The sequence below is a fragment of the Bipolaris oryzae genome (assembly GCF_000523455.1).
Source record: "Bipolaris oryzae ATCC 44560 unplaced genomic scaffold scaffold_23, whole genome shotgun sequence".
Classification (NCBI taxonomy): Eukaryota; Fungi; Ascomycota; class Dothideomycetes; order Pleosporales; family Pleosporaceae; genus Bipolaris; species Bipolaris oryzae.
Genome location: NW_006911299.1, coordinates 124,978 through 144,303, shown reverse-complemented (window position 1 = coordinate 144,303; position 19,326 = coordinate 124,978). Strand labels below are relative to the sequence as shown.

At 51.0% G+C, this 19,326-nt stretch overlaps 10 protein-coding genes across 10 annotated transcripts; 5 read left to right on the top strand and 5 right to left on the bottom strand.

Annotated features, from left to right (window-relative positions):
- Positions 1 to 150: 150 nt before the first annotated feature.
- COCMIDRAFT_2696 (uncharacterized protein) lies at positions 151 to 777 on the top strand (the record flags this gene model as incomplete). The annotated part of the gene is made up of 1 exon (XM_007686815.1): positions 151 to 777. One exon carries the CDS (start codon positions 151 to 153, stop codon positions 775 to 777), a length of 627 nt encoding a protein of 208 aa, XP_007685005.1.
- A 420-nt stretch (positions 778 to 1,197) lies between these two features.
- On the bottom strand, positions 1,198 to 2,163 carry COCMIDRAFT_87261 (uncharacterized protein; the record flags this gene model as incomplete). The annotated part of the gene is made up of 1 exon (XM_007686878.1): positions 1,198 to 2,163. One exon carries the CDS (start codon positions 2,161 to 2,163, stop codon positions 1,198 to 1,200), a length of 966 nt encoding a protein of 321 aa, XP_007685068.1.
- A 705-nt stretch (positions 2,164 to 2,868) lies between these two features.
- On the top strand, positions 2,869 to 3,905 carry COCMIDRAFT_34116 (uncharacterized protein; the record flags this gene model as incomplete). Its single annotated transcript, XM_007686839.1, has 3 exons — positions 2,869 to 2,939; positions 2,996 to 3,502; positions 3,557 to 3,905. The coding sequence occupies 3 exons, from the start codon at positions 2,869 to 2,871 to the stop codon at positions 3,903 to 3,905; spliced, it is 927 nt and encodes a 308-aa protein (XP_007685029.1).
- Positions 3,906 to 4,931: 1,026 nt separating this feature from the next.
- COCMIDRAFT_23797 (uncharacterized protein) lies at positions 4,932 to 6,494 on the top strand (the record flags this gene model as incomplete). The annotated part of the gene is made up of 3 exons (XM_007686826.1): positions 4,932 to 5,001; positions 5,120 to 6,284; positions 6,341 to 6,494. 3 exons carry the CDS (start codon positions 4,932 to 4,934, stop codon positions 6,492 to 6,494), a joined length of 1,389 nt encoding a protein of 462 aa, XP_007685016.1.
- A 376-nt stretch (positions 6,495 to 6,870) lies between these two features.
- On the bottom strand, positions 6,871 to 8,103 carry COCMIDRAFT_87384 (uncharacterized protein; the record flags this gene model as incomplete). The annotated part of the gene is made up of 4 exons (XM_007686877.1): positions 6,871 to 7,065; positions 7,201 to 7,728; positions 7,831 to 7,991; positions 8,046 to 8,103. The coding sequence occupies 4 exons, from the start codon at positions 8,101 to 8,103 to the stop codon at positions 6,871 to 6,873; spliced, it is 942 nt and encodes a 313-aa protein (XP_007685067.1).
- A 568-nt stretch (positions 8,104 to 8,671) lies between these two features.
- On the bottom strand, positions 8,672 to 9,414 carry COCMIDRAFT_87490 (uncharacterized protein; the record flags this gene model as incomplete). Its single annotated transcript, XM_007686876.1, has 4 exons — positions 8,672 to 8,757; positions 8,809 to 9,012; positions 9,061 to 9,180; positions 9,237 to 9,414. 4 exons carry the CDS (start codon positions 9,412 to 9,414, stop codon positions 8,672 to 8,674), a joined length of 588 nt encoding a protein of 195 aa, XP_007685066.1.
- A 435-nt stretch (positions 9,415 to 9,849) lies between these two features.
- On the top strand, positions 9,850 to 13,828 carry COCMIDRAFT_2690 (uncharacterized protein; the record flags this gene model as incomplete). The annotated part of the gene is made up of 6 exons (XM_007686814.1): positions 9,850 to 9,859; positions 9,913 to 10,887; positions 10,941 to 10,995; positions 11,051 to 11,534; positions 11,584 to 12,133; positions 12,180 to 13,828. The coding sequence occupies 6 exons, from the start codon at positions 9,850 to 9,852 to the stop codon at positions 13,826 to 13,828; spliced, it is 3,723 nt and encodes a 1,240-aa protein (XP_007685004.1).
- Positions 13,829 to 14,495: 667 nt separating this feature from the next.
- COCMIDRAFT_87455 (uncharacterized protein) lies at positions 14,496 to 15,267 on the bottom strand (the record flags this gene model as incomplete). Its single annotated transcript, XM_007686875.1, has 3 exons — positions 14,496 to 14,549; positions 14,640 to 14,956; positions 15,030 to 15,267. The coding sequence occupies 3 exons, from the start codon at positions 15,265 to 15,267 to the stop codon at positions 14,496 to 14,498; spliced, it is 609 nt and encodes a 202-aa protein (XP_007685065.1).
- A 141-nt stretch (positions 15,268 to 15,408) lies between these two features.
- On the bottom strand, positions 15,409 to 15,756 carry COCMIDRAFT_58567 (uncharacterized protein; the record flags this gene model as incomplete). Its single annotated transcript, XM_007686874.1, has 1 exon — positions 15,409 to 15,756. A coding segment is annotated over one exon (348 nt), but the record flags the coding sequence as incomplete, so codon positions are not given.
- Positions 15,757 to 16,158: 402 nt separating this feature from the next.
- On the top strand, positions 16,159 to 17,550 carry COCMIDRAFT_87259 (uncharacterized protein; the record flags this gene model as incomplete). Its single annotated transcript, XM_007686873.1, has 1 exon — positions 16,159 to 17,550. One exon carries the CDS (start codon positions 16,159 to 16,161, stop codon positions 17,548 to 17,550), a length of 1,392 nt encoding a protein of 463 aa, XP_007685063.1.
- Between the last annotated feature and the right edge of the window lie 1,776 nt (positions 17,551 to 19,326).

Below are 19,326 nucleotides of genomic sequence, written 5' to 3'. Positions count from 1 at the left end.
CGGAGCGCAGGACGGAGGTGAGGTTCGCTTCCTAGGCTGCCAAGATGTGGCGGTGCGATTGTGGGGCTTGAGCTTCCCCGGCTCCAAGCACTCTTTGACATTACCATCACAAACAGCCTCATCTAGCGTCAAGCTCGCAGATAGCCCACCATGTCTTCTCAAGCCGATCAACAGAGTGCAACGGATACGACCCAGCAAGCCGACAATGCCATCTCTGCTGAAAAGTCATCTGAAGAACTAAAGACTTATCGCCAGATCGCCGCTGAACATATCGATACCCTCAATGAAATCAACCATCAAATTCCCAAACTGCTCAAATACTTCGCAACCGCCCTGTCCCAACTGACCAACGACCCAATCCCTTTTCAGCATGATGCTATGCAATGCGAACCTGGAACCCTAGAAGCGCGCAAAGAAGCCTTCCGCATCAATGCCCTCTTCTGTGGCACATCATGTGAGATTATCAGGCAAGAGTTGGTAAAGCAAATCAACGCTCTGGAGAGGTACAAGGTCATACCAAAAAGTCACCCCAAGTTTGCCGTCACCCAGAGCCAAGCGCGTAAAGGGAAAGAGGAGGAAAGCGAGGTTGTAGATCCGGAGAAGGATGTCAAGAATGGTGGATATGGTGACTTTGACGTGGGTGTGCTGAATGCGAGAGCAAGCTCTGGTCAGGTTGGTGCTGAAGATGTACTAGACCGGGCTAGGGCAATATTACAAGAGTTGCAAAAGCGGACCGAAGGAGCGACCAATGCCGACGACATGGTCATGGACGAGTGAGAATATCAAGAAAATGTCTGAGCGATGTCTTCTCAGAGAAACTCGTAATGAGTACAAGTCTCGCGACTAGCAGCCGCCCAAACTTAATTCCATGAACGTCGAAACCCAAACGTTCGTAATTCTTGCAACCCACGAAGGAACGCGGCAAAACCAAAAAAAGGTATGACTTCCAAACGCGGATAATGCGTGGAAGAAAAGCGGCCTCATTCACATCACCAAATTCGGTCGAGACTCGGAGGAGCTGACTGCCCAGCTCCATATCCAATATCACCCCGCGCCTTGAATTCGCAATCTGTCTCTCTCAGGTAGCACATAGAAGACTTGAGACCCCTTAGATTGAATAGGGCGTTTTGGTCACATAATGTACAATACTGGTAACCTCCGATCTGACAGCACCTTTTCCGCATTCCCAAATGCTCCTCAGGATATCAAAGCCTGCTTCATGACCGCAATGTCATCTGGCGTGGTACGACAACACCCTCCAATCAACCCCGCGCCAGCATTCCTCCACTCTTCTGTTTTCTTTGCCAGTGTCGAACCTTCTGTTCGCTTACCCTCCCATTCTCTCGCTTTTGCGTTCCACTGCTCACCAGAATTTGGATATACCACCATTGTTCCCTTCTTCACAAGTGGTTTCAATTCCTGGAGAGCAACGAGTGCAACATCGTCAGGGACGCAGTTGAATCCCAAAGAAACAACTTTCTCCACACCTTTGAAGAGCGCGGCAATCTCCGACAAAGGTGTTCCATCGCTGATATGGCTACCATCTCGAAGTGTGAAACTGAACCAGGCTTCTGAAGAAGGAAACTCAGAGGTAAGGAGGTCGATGAGCGCTTCGGTCTCGGCCTTTGATGGGATTGTCTCGCATGCCAGAATATCCACACCGGCTTCGACGAGCGCTTGTATACGTCCACGGTGGAAGTTCTTCATCTTTTCCTTTGGCACGACGTAGTCCCCTCGATACTCGGAACCGTCTGCCAGGAACGCGCCATATGGTCCTACGCTTCCCGCAACAAACAGTTTATCTCCAACATCTGCATTAGCTTCCGTGATGTATTGGCTTCTGGCTTCCTGAGCGAGTTCCACGCTCTTTTTGACCACATTCTTGGCGTCCTGCTCGCTCAATCCCAGATGTTTGACTAAACCGTCAAGGGAGGCTTGATACGATGCAGTAATTGCCACGTTTGCGCCTGCACGGTAGTAGTCTAGATGGGTCTTCTTGATGAGTGAGGGGTTGGCAATTAGAATTTCAGCGGACCACAGTGCCCCGGAAATGTCTGCCCCCAATGTTTCGAGATAGGTTGCGAGAGCACCATCCAATATGATTGGCATGCCTTCGGCGATCAAGTTCGAGACCTTGAGTTGGGATTGGCCTTGATTTGTCATTTTGGCCAGTAAAAAAAATCTAGGCCTTTTGGAGAAGAATTGTGTTGTAAGACGGATGTTGGGGGAACTCTGAGTTGAGTCAATCTAGTGCGATCAGCAGTGGTCAGAATGATTATTGGTTGCTTAGGTCTTCCCCACTGCCGGTAAGCTTTGCTTTCAAAAATCGGAAATAGATGGATGTCTATCTTGCTGAGTCACATGCATTGCGCCATCGCCTAAGTGGCTGTATTCTAATGCTAAGAAAATGTATCCGGTCTAGCGGTGAATGTGAGGGGTAGGACCGACCATCCTTTGTGGGGCCGTCGGTTGACGCGTTGGGGAACATCGCGACATATGCTTTGCGAACGCGACACATAATTATTTCAAATATCAGCGCGCCCATTCTCTTCTTCTGTGTGCTGCTGACACTGGAAGCTCAGAGATCTTGATCTACGCCTGGCTCAGCAGTACTTTTTAATCGCCCCTAATAGCTCTTTAGCTTACTTTGAGACAGTTGGGTAGCAACGGTCAACCACAAAGATGGCGCGTTCCTTTACGTCTTCCGGCCTGGTCTATCACGAGACGACGGCATCCGTTCGTTCAATGGTGCCCAAATGGACAACCGATTCCCGGGGTAAGCGAGTCGATCCTGCCAAGTTTCAACATCCACGTTGTGATAGTCTGCATTCCATGGCACTCCGTGCATGCATCTGGAATATCCACAACATGGAGCCCGGCGCTCTACAATGGCTTGGATGGTGGTACGCCAGTCGCCTTTATATCCACCTCAAATCAACGTGCGTCACGGATCTCATGAATAGCCTCAATCGTACAATGATTGACCTACAGACAGAGATACGCTTACATTCCATGCGTGGAGCGTGTTTAGAAAAGCTTACCCGGAAGAAGTCGATCACCATGTAACATTCCGGGTCCAGGAGCGGGATCTCGCATCAATGCAGTACCTTTCTGTGGTTGATCGTCTATCTAAACTCGATGTTAGCATGCTTACCTTTCTTTGCGTACGCACTCTCAATCTTTCGATTGACCATCTCATTGCACTTACCAAGATCCAAAATCTGGCGGTACTTGTGCTTGAAAATGGGACAAACTCTTGGCAAAATACCATGCAAAAGCCAACCATCGACATGATACGGGATTGGGGCCGTAGCGTTGGTGAAAGTGGCTCATTTACGAAGCTAAGGGCACTTGTGTTGAGCGGATATGACATATCGCATATCAACTCTGTTCTCAAGAGCATCTCTTCATTTCCCGCATTGAACCTCTTTGGAGTCGATGGTTTGTTCATCCAATCCGGAGTTGACTGTTGGGGAGATTGGACCAACCATCTTCCGAAATGGTAATCAAGTGCACCGAATATTGATGGCATTGTTATTGACATGAATTGAAACAGCACGAAGTTTAGCAAACTATCACCGGAAACTATCTGGGAGACCAACACAACTACCACAGCATCCAAGATGCGCCAGCTTTACCAATTCTCACTAGAGATTTCCCAATCGGAAGCAGCCCAAATGGCTGCCGGCCGATCCATTTCTCTGTTGTACCTCCAGACCCGAGAGTCTGTTCCCAGATGTCACACTGAATGGTTCCACCGAGAGTTGCAAGACGGATCTGATACAAAGACTAAGCGTGCACAAGATGAAGAGCACCGAGATCGAAGAGAGACCTATGGCAAAAAGCGCAAGATTCGAGATAGGAATAAGGTTGGCATGGAGTCTCTTCTCGGAAGTTTCATGTAGTCAGAAGGCTTTATGGAAAGTTCCATACAGGTCAGACAACATGCTTCTAAGCTCACTATGTATCCGCTCATCCTATACATAGCTTTGCACATGACACGGCCAAGCATCACACTACTGTGAAGTATTGGTAACTGACGAGCTAAGCATCATCGAAGCGGATAGACCTACACGTTGTGCGAAGCAGATATTAATCTTACACATAGGAATACACAAGACGCATGACACTACTGGCTATCTTCAACGGCAGTTAGACCTGGTCTTGAAATACGAATTTCCTCAGTTTTCGAACTTCGCTGGGGATTGTCTAAATATCCGCGTCGGAGGAACCAATAGAATATGTGTTGAGCTTCTCAGTGGGAAGCAGAGGGCTGCACGGAATTGGATATCATTCCTTCGGGTTATAGTCCACTCAGAAGAATGGCCACATCTTTCGCTCGTCTCTACCCCAAGTAAAGGATGCGCATTTTAGTAATCGCGTAAGCTGAGGGTCAGCCAGCGAATAAAAAAACTTCCATTCCAACTCTAGTTGAGACGGGAAAATTTGTCTGCACAGGTCACATCGTCTGGAGATTCAAATCGACAGCTAATTCAGTGGCGGCCAAAGATATGTCATGTGGCATGCAGTACTTTCTCTCGTCGTTCTGGTGACTTCATCATGCTGCCAAAGATGTGCACACAAAAGTGCTTGCCATCGAAGCTCTAAATCCAAGTACGTACCCGAACCTGCCTAGTCTCTCGACATAGGGCAGTGCGTTTGTTGTTGACGGCAGCGCACTTTCCCTACATTCGACTCAGCACAATGCGCTTGCTTCAGTTACCTGCCTGTATCTTGGCGTTATTCCTCCGCCCATAAATATTCATCTCAGTACTCACTTTCTCTTCTTTCTGTACCGACTTCCTACACTCGTTACCGCCCATCCATCCGCCCCCAGCAATCGGCTCAGGTCCTTTGGTCTTTTGCTATCTTTGCCCATCAACTACACCCTCTGAACTCCTCTCGCTCCTCCAGCTACTCTCACCGTCGTCATGAAGTTGGTCCAGTTTGTCACCCTCTTCGGAGGTGCTGCACTTGCAGTCCAGCCTCTTGTAGCTCCTTGTAAGTACTGTTCATCAGCACACTGCCTTGCAAGTAGCCACTTCGTCGGACCTTCACTTCCTCTCTTCAGACCATCGCACTTCTTATTTATAATGCAAAATATCTGACGTGCCACTAGATGGCCAGCGTGCCCTGAACGATACCCAATCCACGGTTATCATGGGCACGTCCACGCACCTGGTCTCCGAGATCTGCACTGATGTTGCGAGATGCCCTCCTTATACCACCGAGGTCCAGACTTCTGTCATTCACGTCACCGACACGACCACCGTCTGCCTTCTTTCTTCGACGCCTTCGGGATATGTACCTCCGGCTTCTGCTACTACAACTCTGTCAGTTACCAGCTCGGTATATCCCACTGAATCTGGGGTCTCGGTCAGCATTATACCAGGCTCTCACATCTCTGTGTATTCGAGTGTCAATATCTCTCCACAGACCAGCGCCTTGACTACCGAGGTCACTTCCTCAAGCATTTACGTGTCGCCGTCTGTTACACTTTCTCAGCTGTCCGTGTCAGTCAGCCACGTTCCCACCCCAAAGCCGAGTGCATCAGCCTCATACACAGTCACAAGCACTCCGGTGGTAAGCATATCCAGCGCGACTTCGTCGGTCTCAATCACCAACACTGTTGGTATCTCATACCCGCTATCTTCGGTAGGTTCGAGCTCTACTGGCTATTCAAGTGCGCCCATCTCGCCTCCTGCCGTCTCGGTAGTCCCTTCGTACGCAGACTCTAGCTCAGTTGCTACTTATAGTTCGTCGGTGGTCTCTCACTCATATCCTGGCCCCAACACTTCAAGCAGCTTGGCAGGTACCTCGACTGATTTCGTCCTGGTTCCTACCTATGTCTTCGATACTACTTCAACGCCAGGCTACGTTCTGTCTTATACAGCCACGCCATCGAGCAGCCATACCAACACACTGTCTACTTCTTCTATATCATCATACCCAGGAGCTAGCTTTGCAGGTTCATCTTCGGAAGGGTACGTTGTTTCGCCAGGCAGCACCTTTGTGCCAATTTCTTCCACAGTTCTTTCACCGACTTGGCCATCCTCGAGCGGGTACACGATACCATCTGGCTCTCCCAGCTTTTGGTCGCCAACATACCTGAGCTCTGCCGTACACGAGAGCACGAATGTGATTACCAGCTATCATGTGCATCTGTCCACATCCTATATTACTACATCGACTTCTGGTAGTCCCGGAAACCACACCGAGACCAGCGCTCAGACTGTGCCTACATATCTTCCATCGGGCGTCTCTTCAGGTCCTTCTGGATCTGGGTAAGTCCTTCAGAGCCACTCCATATCATGTTCACACTTGCTTACTCTACAACTAGGTACCCATACCCCTACGCCAGCGCAAACGGATCGGTTGTTGGTCCATCACCCAGTTACATGGAGGTTCCGTTCAACACAGGCCACCGCATTGGCGCTGGGAGATGGTGTGGTGCAGTCGTTGTCCTGGTTCTCAGCCTTGCCAGCTGGGCATAGGTCAGCCAAGCGACGTGTTCACATAGTCTCACAAATGATGAGGAAGGTATGTTTAGGTGATGAGGAGTCGGCCTGATGGGATATTCTTGCATCACCTATGACGCGTATTCTAGAGCAGCCCGGCTCTGCATACATAGTGAGGAGGTGCTCTTAGGGACAACGGGACAGTGACATAATCTTTCTTGGGAGCGTTCATTAGCTTGACAGAGGTTTTTGCAGATATTTTAGCAGTTACGGTAGCCGCCATCAGAGTAGTACGTCATCTACAATACAATTACTAAGACTGTTGAAGACTGTATGTGATGCACTGTGATTGTCCCGCGGGTCTCAGCAAAGAGTGAGACTTGTTGTCTTGCTACGAAGACAGATGTCATGGCTAGATGTTTACAGCAGTCAGGACATCTTGCAAGGGGACAACCTTTTCCTCTGGCACTATATTGGTCCATACGTCGTCGGGAATACGTTTATCCTCTGGGATGATGCTGAAGTGAGGACTTGGCTCAGCCTTGAGCCACTTGAAGTCATCAATCTGGTCCCACAGATTCGGCGATTCCGATATCTGAGGCGTAATCTGTTCATTGGTCAGTTTTCTCCTAGTAAAACCACCCCTTCCCCCAAAACTCTCTCCCTCTCTCTCTTTCTCTCTCTCTCTCTCTTCCATGATTTTTTTTTCTTTGCATGACGAAGAAGAAAGAAAAAAACTTACATAACAGCCGGGCAACGGCGCAAACCTCAATCCCTCACAGTCTTCGAAAATCGGGCGACTCGCACTGTGCAGATAGATGTCCACGTTTTTACTATCGTGCATGCGGAACTGACGACACAATGTCACAATCACGCTATTCGTCACGTGCGTGATGTGGATGGGACCTGCGACGTGGCCGCAGAGTATGAGGCTGTTTTTGATGTTGCGGAGGTAGAGGGTTGCGAATGGTGTTGGGCTGGTGGTGAGATTGACGATGCAGTTGGCTAGGTGGGATACTGTGGGCGAGTTTGTGGTGGAGGGGGTTGAGGCGAGGGTTATGCGGGTTGAGGATTTGTGGGTGAGGTCGGATGGGGTGTCGTCTTGTTGCTGTGATGGTGGCGGGATGGAAGTACTTGGTTGTTCTTTTGCGGGTGTTGGTGTGCTGGATGGTGCTGTGGCTTCTTTTCTCTTGTTTTTGAAGCTGAATTTCTTGGGGGGGTCAAAGGCATTTCTTATGCTTTGGAGCTTTTCGGAGAGAGATTTTATGGCCTATTTTGTATGCGTCAGCATGATAGTTACTCGTGTGTTGTTTGGTCACCTTGTTTCCATTCGGCATTGGTTTTCTCTTTTCACAGTTTGAGACATTCATACCTCGCTATATGTTCGCTGGTCATACGCAGGCAGATAACTGGACGCGTCCATGACATCGTGCGATAGGCGGTCTATACCCGCCAGACACTGCTCTATGGCTTCGTTTCGCTCACGACTTGCAGCTGGTGTATCTGGAAGAGAAGATATTTGGGCTTCAAGTGCTGCGTTGGGATGTTAGGTGTGTTGCAAAGAGTATACGGCAGCGTCGGTCTTACATGCGACATCATCTTGAAATTTGCGGTAAAAGGTTTCTTTGAGGTTGGTTTCAAACATTGTAGGAGGGTTGGTGCCGGGGATGCTTCTTTGAAGGAATGGTGCGTTTAGGAAGAAGGCGGCAGGGCGAAAAGCAGATTCAATTAATTAGGCAGCGAGTGTTAGTGATAGACATGGTGCGAGGGAGTCAAGGGATGAGATGGTGGGGTGGTTTGGGCATCGCGTCAGGAAAGAACACGATGTGGAACATTCAAAGTCAGTACAAATTTGATATGCAAGATGTTATTTGAACATAGAATATATTAGATTCCAAGCGCTTGTTTGAATACTAGCCTACAGTACATGCATTGTAGGTGACAGGAGTGAACGCGTGGGATGCGAGCTACCCCGCGTTCCATCCAATAGCGTTTCGCGCATTATCCGATGTAGGACAAGGCGGGCATGGTTAGTGGAGCAAAGCAGACATACATGCTAATACAAAATTTAGAAGTCGGATAGTTCGACAATGCCTCAATTGCTAACGTAGTATGTACACAAACCAGACGCAGCCCGGATCTTGGCAATCGGGTATTTTGAACCTGTAAACTCAAAAGAAAAAGATGGGGGGGGGGGGGGGGTGCTTCTAAGCCTACTGCTGGGCTGCCTTGACGTCAATGCCGTACTTTTCTAGCAATCGCTGCCGCCTCCGCTCCTCATAACCAGGGCCGTAGATTCCTAGTAGGATTAGTCTTAGGATGGGTAGATATTGGCTGGCGTGCATCTTACCTCGTCCCTCGCCCAGCTGCTCCAGTGTCTCGGACAGTGGCCGCCTACGGAACTTCTTCAGCTCCTCCCTGCGCTCGACCTCGCCATCATCGTCAACCTGCTCTCTAATGTCCCCGACGCCTCGGAGGCCGCTGGTGTATCGGAACGCGGTGAGGACGGTGGAGGTTAAGGCTCCGGCGCCGAGCATGAAGGGAAGACTTCGCCCTGGGACGAGTTAGCATGGTAGTGGTCATACAGGCTGGCTGTGCGTACTGGAAATACCGAGGGCACATCCGGCGGCGAAACCAGCGACGGCCTCGCTGTAGCAGTCGTCCTTGCGTCGCAGGTTGCTAGTCGCGTCGAGGGTGAATTGGTAGGTAGCTCCGACACCGGCTGCAGGTCAATTAGCTGCACTGAGCAGGCAAAAGGACAATTGAGCAGCTACGGACCGTACAGGGCAATGATGCCACCCGAGCGGGTGAGGATGCCCATGGCGCCGACGTTCTGCTTGCGCAGAGTGTTCTGGACTCCGGCGACAACGGCGCCGACGGCGGTTGTCTGGATCATGGTGCTCACGGTGTTTGCGAGAGCATCGCGGGGGTGGAAGGTGGCGTCGTGGGCGGCCATGGCGGGCGGAATGGGGCGTCGATGTCGTCGTCGTCGAAGCTCTCGCTATGGCTGGCGATGTCAATGTCTCTGGTGTTGCAGGCGGCGGGCGGGCCTAAGCGTCTTGGCACCGGGCGCCAGGGCTCCCCGGCACCGGGCACTGCATCATCGTGCGCGCCAGGTCAGTTGGCAGTGTCGCAGCATCGTGAGGGCATGACAGGCAATGGCTGCTTGTGCTGCTCGTGTATACCATTCCCAGACCTCCTACTAGGCCAGCGTGCCCTTGTGTGTTTTTGCTGGGCAACCGCCACCTACAATGCTTACCTGATGAACCGTCTATCCACGCCTCTTGCTTGCTTGCTCTACTTGGCCTGCTTCGTCTCGTGCACTTGATCTATTTCCATCACCACCCATACATAATCTCTCCCCGCCTGTCTCGCCCGGCCGGTAGCAGCCATGGCGCCCGGTACCTCGTCTTTGCCCCTTGCCCATGCACACATGCTAACTCGAGCGGTACAGGCAAGACAGCGCCACGGCTCCTCCAGGACCTCTTCACATACGACCCCCGCCATGAAGAGCGCGCCGGCCGCAACCTGTTGACCAGCCCCCCGCCGCAGCACGATGCAAATGCTCCAGCCGTCGCCGCCGTGCCCTTTAGGAACTGCAGGCACAACTTCTTCACAAAGGACAAGCAGTCCATCCCCGTCGAGCCAGGGCGCGAGCCAGACACCGACACCGTCTACAAGGTTGCCGCCTACTGCCAAAAGTGCCGTTGGCATGTTGATGTCGTTGCCGACCACCGCAACAATGATGGCAGGAGCAAGTGGTGCGGCAGAGGGAACACAGACTATGCTTTGCACCACTTTCTCTACCAGGGCCAGGAGGGCTCCAACGGCATCAACGGCCTCGAAGCTCAACTGCCGTCTCGCACCTACTCCTTCCGCTGCTCAGCACCTCAGTGCTCACTCCACGTCCGCATCGGCTTGAGGCCACCAATCTTTTCCGAACATGACATTGAGACTCTGACCAACCAGGCCAAACTGAGGAAGAGATGGGAGGTTGCGCAGCACTTGGCGGGTGATCGAGCCGACCCAGTCATGGCCCGTAGAGTCGATGCCCCCGACTACCTCAACACATATCTGCAAGACTCGCTCAACCCTTCAAAGGGCAAGGCGCGCATTCCCCTGTTCAACAAGAAGTTTCTCAAAACCTTTGGCCGCGATTGCGACTCTATCCTGAGGCGTTTGGGGTTCGAGAATCGGCAAGAAGAAGACGACGAGGGCACCTTGATAGAAGCCTGGTACCTCCCCAGACCAGAGAACACTGCCCATCCTCTCGAATACACCCTGCGGACCAAGATTGAAGATGCTCGCTACGAGCTCAACACCATAATACTAAGCGTGCCAGAAAATGAACGTGCAAACTGCAGACACCAACCCATGCACCCCTTGCCCTCGCGGGACGAGCTCGAGAGAGTGCTGGCTTGTGCAGATTGTATGTTTGACTCTGCGCGTCTCGTTGTATATTGATACTGACGGGTTCTGTAGATGCAAAGGCAAAGGGCCGCGAAACCCGCAGCACAAGCCATGAAGAGGATCACCCGTGCGTATTCTACCTTGATGTTGATCCAGTATCTTCATATGCTGACACTAAATAGCTATTATGCTAGCTTAGGCGCTTTGGCTGACTTTGACGACTCACTGATTCTTTTTGCTTTCTCTCGTCAAGTTGCTGTAGACATTGATAACAAAGACTATTATTTTGAATGCTTGCAGGATCTCGCCGCAGGTCGCCAAAGTGAGACGCTTGGGGTTCAGGTAGCCCTGTTGGCCTCTCAAGGACTCATTAGCAAGCGGGACGCCCAACGTGCATATCAGTACTTTGGCATCAATCCGGCGCATGCGAGCGTCATTGGGGACGAGCACATTATTGGTTCATTCAAATCTCGATTATCGGATATCAGCCCTCTGCAAGCCGAGGAAGCACGAAAGCAGTTGCGGGTTCTCGGAGATGTGCGCGATAGTGAGAGGATAAGAGCAGAAGCAGCAGGGTCTATTGAAACTTACGACCAAGCCATGGCATGGTTTGAGCTTGACCCTACCACAGCAGATGACTTTGTTCAGACCATGTACTCACTAAAGGTCCGTGCACAATTATGATTGCCTTGGAACAAACGCTGATGCGCACTAGACTCAAGACAATCCAGCAGAGGTGGAAACCGCACAAAAAGCACTACAGATTATAGCGGATCATCGACAAAGCGAAAGACTACATCACTTCCTCAAGTTCGGCACCATGTCCGAACCCGAAATGGACCTAGGGGATGCCTACGCTCACTTCCAAATTTCTGATCGAAGTGTTGCGCTCGATCCAGCTGTGCTAGATTCTCTGCTCAGCACCTACGAGCTTGGCACAAGTGAGAGGGCGAGAATGGAGAAAGCGCATGCACTCATCCAGCAAGACCAGACTCAGAGATTCGGCAACCGCCCTGCCAACGCTCCCATGCCTGTAGTGCGGCGCAACAACTATCCTCTCGAATCATGGCCCGTCGGTCTCCGCAACATTGGCAACACATGCTATCTGAATAGCGTACTTCAATTCCTGTTCACCATCAAACCCTTACGGGACCTTATCCTCAACTGTGAGGATCACCTACAAGATCCCTCTCCGGAGGCTCTGAAAGACAAGAAGGTTGGACGTATGGCAGTCACTCCGGAAAGGGTGTTGACTGCGCAGAAATGTCAGTATGTTTCGAATCCACGAGAATCTATACTAACCTTGTCTAGTCGTTCGTGAGTTACGGGCCTTCTTCGAGCGGATGATCAAGGCACCCACAGACACTGTGCAACCTGAAATCGACCTAGCTTCACTTGCACTATGCAAGTCAGACATTTCCGAGGAAGCAGAGATACAGGATTCAGATGTCGTTCCAGGCATAGGTCTCGGTACCATTGATGGAGCAGTAGTCAGCGGCCCTATGCTGCCACCCGCTGAGGGTCAGCTGATTCCCGTCGAACTACCGGCCGGATCCATGGCCGACAAGAAAGAGACCAATTCCACGGACACTGTTATGGATAACACCGAAACTCCGGTAATCAATCTCCTGGACTCGGATATGAAGGACGACGCCCCCAGCCATGAGAATGGCTCAACAAAAGAAGGTGGGAATGATGTTCCTGCACCGCCAACACGGCCACCTCCAGTCCCACCACGAGCAGATCCTAAACCCGCTCCAAAACCTACTGTTCAGTCAAGCACGAAAATCGGCAGAATTGAGGAGAGTGCTCGACAGCAGGACGCAGCAGAGGTCATGGCGAACATCTTTGATTTGATATCCTGTGCAATCACCGGTGATAGCGTATTGCGAGAAGGCGAGCAAGGAGATGCTATCAAGAAGCTCTTCTTTGGCGACGTTACGACCGTCATGGAAAAGCCAGACGGAGTTCAGAAAAACCAAGAGCTCCGAGACCATTTCCTTGTTGCTACTGGTCGCCGTGACCGCTCACTCTATGCTACTCTGGACGAGGATTTCGGTCTCGGCGAAATTGAAAGCGATGGTGGTACGAGGTATGATTACGTTGAACAGGCCGCGCCCATCCAGATCATCAACGTAAAGCGGTTGCAGTACGAAAAGGGCCAACCGGTGTACGACCACTCACATATTGGTCTTGAAAAGACCATGTATCTCGACCGTTACTTGGCAAGAACGCCAACGCTAGACGAGTCACAGTTGTTGGAACTCCGCAAAGCGCAATGGGCAAAGCAGAAGCAGCTACGAGAGCTGGATGCAAAGCGAACAAAACTGCAAACTAGTGGGATCGAGGGCATGAACCTACCGGAGTGCCTTGACGCTACTAGTGATTTCATCCAGAGCTTGTCTTCAGACAATTCCGAAGACCAGGACCAGCTAGGTAGCCTGCTAACACCTCCCCCAGAGCTCTCGGACACTCTCCATAAACGTGCCTCTGATTACGCACTGGAACTTTCGGGTATTGATGAGCAGAGGACGACGCTGGAATCGGAGATCAACAACGTCTTTCGTGACTGCACCTCGGTCCCATACCGACTACATGCCGTGTTTGTACATCGTGGCGATGTCAAGGGCGGACATTACTGGATCTACATTTACGATTTTCAGAACAAGGAATGGCGAAGCTACAATGATGATCGAGTGGAAAAGGTTGAAGATGAAAGTGCGGTCTTGGAGAAAGAAGAAGGCAAGAGGCCAAAGGTCAGTACTGGTGTAGTATATGTCCGGGCAGACCTGGCAGAACAGTACACCGAGGCTGTTTGTCGACATCCTGAGCAACCCAATGTGGAGAAAAAAGACATTGAGATGAAGGACGTGGCCGACGACGCGGATGATGAGTTGCCAGACTTGGAGCCTGTAGACGCGGCAAACGCGCCAGTCATTGAGGGTGTGGAGAAGGTGTGAGCTCTTTTAGAGCATCATACCCCTTTATTCTCCGCTCGCATGACACTGACATGGCAGCCCGTCCTCATCCATGTCCCACTGACATATCACGAAACCATGTGCGTTGTATGACCACACGACGCGCACGAATAGGACTGCGTTCTTGCCGAAAAAAAAACAGGCACGGACTTAGCATGCCTGGCCAAGAAAGCAAGGTCACATGTTGGGGTCCCCGAGGAAGTTGAGGAGTGGGTATATGTGGCTTTTGTTGAAGCAAAACTGGGCTCGCTGTATGTAGGATGGGGGTGTTGGATGGACTTTGTAGTCTTCAACAGTGCTCATCACATTTTTGAGGAAGAGGTAATGCATAATCATGTTACGACTTGTTTTGACACTGGACACAGCATGTAGAGGCCATGAATAGAGTGGTAGACGATGCTAGATGTGCTAGTCTTGTACGTGATGATGATATTCTAAAGCCACTCAGTTTAGCTCTATTCTTTTCAAGACTCCTGTACTTTTCAGGTTCTGTCGCTAATTTGGGTTGATGCAGATAGGGATATCTTCTTTTGAACTCGTGTTAGCGTAGCATACAAATACGTTTTTCGATAGTCACTCAACTCACAAGCAGAGCCACACACACAACAAATGAGTCCTTCTTTACCCTTGACCAACTTCCGCACTTCTTTTACTCTTCACCCAGCGCTTTAAACTTTGGCGGAATAAGTTCAACCCAATAACCCTGCATCATTGTCAGCTTACATTCGCAACCCCCCCCCCTTTTCATCCACCCCCATCTTTCTCAAAGGAAGGAACAAAAGGGTACACTCACATCCGGATCCTTGACAAACGTCAACTGCCTAAACACATGCTTATACCCCTCGGTCACCTCCCCCCACTTCCCCTGTACCACCTCGTCGGGCACCGCCATCTGGTCCTCCCTCGCCTGATCCAACGGCTTAATAACTTCAAACCCAAACTCCTGCACACGCTTCGTCGCGGCGTCTACGTCGGGGACCGTGAAGCCTATATGACCGAAGCCTACTCCCCGGGCGGAGTAGTCGTTGCCGGAGACATAAGGGGTCTCGGTGTCTGCGGGGATGTGGTAGAGTTCTAGGAGACCTTGTTTTTGGCGGATGTTTTGCATGTCTGTTTTGCGCTCAGCTTTGTTTGTTTCGCTGTATTCCAATTGGCAAGCTGAGGGGAAGGGAAATAAACGTACTCACGTCTCGCCCTCCGAGATAGTATATAACCCATGGTCCGGCGTTGAATATGAAGACGACGTGCATGCCGAGGCAGTCACAGTAGAATCGGAGTGTCTTTTGGGGGTCTTTGATGCGCATCATGAAGTGGTTTAGGCTGTAGCCCGCGGTGGCGGGGGATGGAGGGCGTGGAGGGGGCGCGATGTGTGTGCCGGATTCGTAAGGGGCCGGGGGGAAGTTTGGGTTGGAGGAGGACATGGTTGGTAAGTTTGGTGGGACGCAATTGGAGGAAGTGGTGGGATTGGGGATGGGTGTTTGGGAGAGATTTGGGAGGAGAGTCGACGAGCTATCCAGGGGTAGGGATTGCTGGTGGGATGCGTGGGGTATGCGGGGTAGGGCCGCCTGGTGCTCTACCTTGCTCGTTGGGATAGTTAGTCGAGCATTGTGCATTTGCTGTGGAGTCTTATTATTTGAATCCTTTCGCGGCCGGCCAGAGCCAATGCCTCCATGCTCTTTCTTGTATTGGCGAAGCTTTGAGCGGCGGTCAGCGAGTTTTCCGTATTTATCGCGCTGCTGGAGGAGTCGATATGCGGTGGCATGTGGGATGTTGAACTCGTGGTAGATGTCACGCTTAGTCTTGTCTCCACGCTGATCGATAGCTTGAAAAAATCGAGCACGGGTTGGAGTATCAAGATGCGAATTCAGAGAACGTTTCCGTGAAGGTGGAGGAGTCATTTCTACGAAAGATTATCTCAAAAAATTGTGTTTTGGCTGAGATGCACAGCTGCAAAGCTGGGAGATATCAAGGTTGCGTCACTTTGGTGTTGCGGCACTACAAGCACGGACGTGTATCATTTTCTTTTTGTTGATAGGACGTACGCCTCATACGTTTTCCAGATAGAATTCACGGGTATGACGGGGATATTAATGCGTTGATAGTTAGAATTCATGCTTATTCTATATAAATTCGCTGGACAGATTCGCTGGGCGGTTGGAGCATGGTGGGGTGAGAGAAACACAGCAGTAGGCGTGAAGCGTGACGTCGCCGGCTGCTATGACGAGCCGCCCCACATGCAAGGGTCCATCCCGCACCTCACTAGGGAACTTTTGCATGCAGTGCTGCACCACAACACCACCGTGCCAGCCACCATGGAGTTCCAAAGAGGCGAACGCGTCAACCTCAACTTTGATACTGGCGCAGTCGAGAAGCTGGAGCCAGAGGAACAAAATGTGCTTCCTATGCCCTCATTCCCCGCTTTTGTGGGCGACATTCAAGAGCGCGATTCATCATCAGCTAACCCCCCAGTCGCGCCCTCACTTAAGCCCAACGTGAACGGTTTCCCAGCACACAAGAAACGAACTCCGAGAGTATCTGCCTTTAAGCAGCAGCGCGCTGCAAAGGAAAAGCAGGCTGTCGCGGCACCCCCGCCTAATCCACGGAGTGCCTTTGCCCCAGACCCAGACGAAGAACGAAGAGCCATCGATGAGGAAAATAGGCGAACCATCGCGGCCATGTCTGATGCCGAAATTGAACAAGAGCGACAAGAGCTCATGGCAAGTCTCAATCCTGCACTACTACAGAAGCTGCTGCTGCGGTCCAATATCGACCAGGGAAGCAATGAGCGCGACTTTGATGCTGAGCCACCAGCGCCTGCGGCTACAAAACCTCCCGCGACTGAAAAGGCCGAAGAAGACATACAGACCAAACCTGCAAGCACAAAGAAAGTTTCCTTCGCAGCGTCAGAACCTGTGGACGAGTCCAAGTTGCCAGAATCCACGACTTCCCCTTCCGCATCCGCCACCGAAACCTCCCCCGACGCCATAAGATCCGCCCTAGAGCAACAAACAGACGACTCAATACACTTCCCCCGACCCCCACAACCGCCCGATCTCGATCCCAACGACCCGTCCTTCCTCAAGAACTTGCACGAGAAATACTTTCCCAACCTCGCCTATGATCCCTCTAAGCTGTCTTGGATGTCCCCCATCGATCCCTCCGACAAAAAATCGCCATACCATCCTTCTCAAACCGCCCTCAATCCTGCCGAACTGCGCTTCGACTTTGAGGGAAACCTGCTCGCACCCAGCGTAGCGAGAGAAATTCCAACCGACAGAGGGCTGCACCACCACGCCGAAGCCCCCGAAGCAGCAGGATACACAATACCAGAGTTAGCAGTTACAGCCAGGAGTAAAGTCCCCAGCCAGCGCTGCATTGCCTACCAAACGCTAGGAAGGATTCTATACCGCCTCGGAAAAGGCCAGTTTGGTGTTGAGAGCGCCCAGAAAACAGACGGACCCGTGCGAGTGGCCAAGAATCCGGATGTGGAAGAAGATGACGATGATGATGGGGAGTGGGTGGAGGAGGATGTGGGAAGTGCCATAGCGGGCGGACTGTGGCAATGTGTTGAAGAGGGAAGAGTGATTGAGACGTTGACGGAGGAAGCGAATAAGGAGAGGGGACATCTTACTGCGCGTACATTTGCGCAGGAGGCGCTGTGGAATTGGCGGAGGGGTGGGGGGAGGAGGAGACATGCTGTTTGACGTGTATTTGGGGAGAATCCCCAATTCAACATATGTGACTACAACACGTCATGTCCCTTGTCATTCTGATATGATTATAGTACATATCTAAAGTCTTTGTTTAGAAACTTTTACGAATCCGCATCCTCTGCTTCGTCGTTTGCTTCCTGGTTAAGTAAGCTATATAGTACTTGATCACAACGCTGTCGAGTAAAAAGCACACAACCTTCAGGACACGCAATTAAAAAGTAACGAAAAAGCCAATGCCATGGAATTCTCACACAACCTTTACTGAGTAAGAGCAATGCATTGGCCGATCTTGATGCTGCAGCCGACTAACAGAACCCCCATGTATGTACCTTCTTCCCCCTTCCATGCCCTTATTACCTTGGCTAATCCCATCACATTTTTTTTTACTTTCTCTCCTTCCAAATTCTGATATTTACCTCCGTCTGTGACGACTACCACCTCCATCTGCCGACCCTGACACCACTAACCCTTGCCGTCTTGGCAATGGTGCCTGCCGCGTCAACCTGCGTCCCCCGCGCTGCTGATCATCACTTTTTTTTGGGAACAAGGACTTGGTTGTTTTCCGGCCCCCGCTTGCTTCACTGTGTGGAAGGGAAACCCTTTTTTCCCCGTACTTGTAGGCATGGCTTTCCTGTGATTTTCGACGCATCTTGCTAAATACGATGGGGATCTGTAAACTGGATGTTGTTGATTCATTGGTGTTCGAGCGGTTACAGCTGATGATTTGTTTGGAGGGTTGCGTGATGACGCATCCGCCCATGCTACATAGTTTCCACGAAGACGCCTCCGTGGATGTGTCCTTCGCCCTGGAGTGGAATAGTCTCCTGGTACCCGTTGAGGTTACTGTTCGTCATGTCCGTTGGCTTTTTTCAGAATTCCGACTTGGAGTTGTCCCAGACCCGTGTTGTTGTTTGGAGTAGCCTCAGTCATAGGCTGTGAAGGTGCTGCGCCAGCTGAGTAGAATGCCTTGAGTGTGCTAATCGGAACATGCCAGCATTGGGAATACCATCAAAAACGTTTCAATTTAGAGTATACAGACCCTTTTTCGTATAGTTTCACACTGCACAGCAAAAGTTCTGCCACTGATCGAACAAAGATCAGAGGTCTCGAAAATGAACTTTTTGTCACTGTTTTGGGATCCTCTACTTTTCCATATCCTCTTTGTTATCGATGCCGTTTCTGTTGAATGGTAAACACCAACCCACCAGCAAACGTAAATTAATTGCCCGTGGAGTCCGCCGTCCCATGCCACACATTCATGTATTCGTGAGAGAAGTTGAGTGGTTTCCCCACATTCTGGCGGATACTCCAGTGACAAGTAACGGTACCATTGTCCGCCGCATCAGCCCGGTCATCGATAGTCACTTAGCAGGGTTTGTGACGACTGGGTTGGTCGAACGGCTCTAGAGCGGTGTTTGGAAGCAGAAGAACAGAAGGCCAGGTAAGATTCTGGCCTTTTGCCCAATTAGGATCGTACACAGACGGGTTAGTGTGGAACCATTGGAGTGTTGCTTCCACTGAAATGCGGCCTTCGAAGAGGACAGGGCAGACAACGCCAGAAGCCTCATCAAGACCGGAATTGTGGGCATGATCACCGACAGTTTAAAGTCCGCTTGAAGTTTTGATTGCGGTTACAATATCACTCGTAGTATTTTACTAGGTGTACACGCTAGTATGAAGGTAAGGGGTGGAAGGTATTTGCGTTTTGTCCGTGAATTATGGAGAGTAAGATGACGAGGCGGGTCAAAGTAGAGTGTGGGGCAAAAC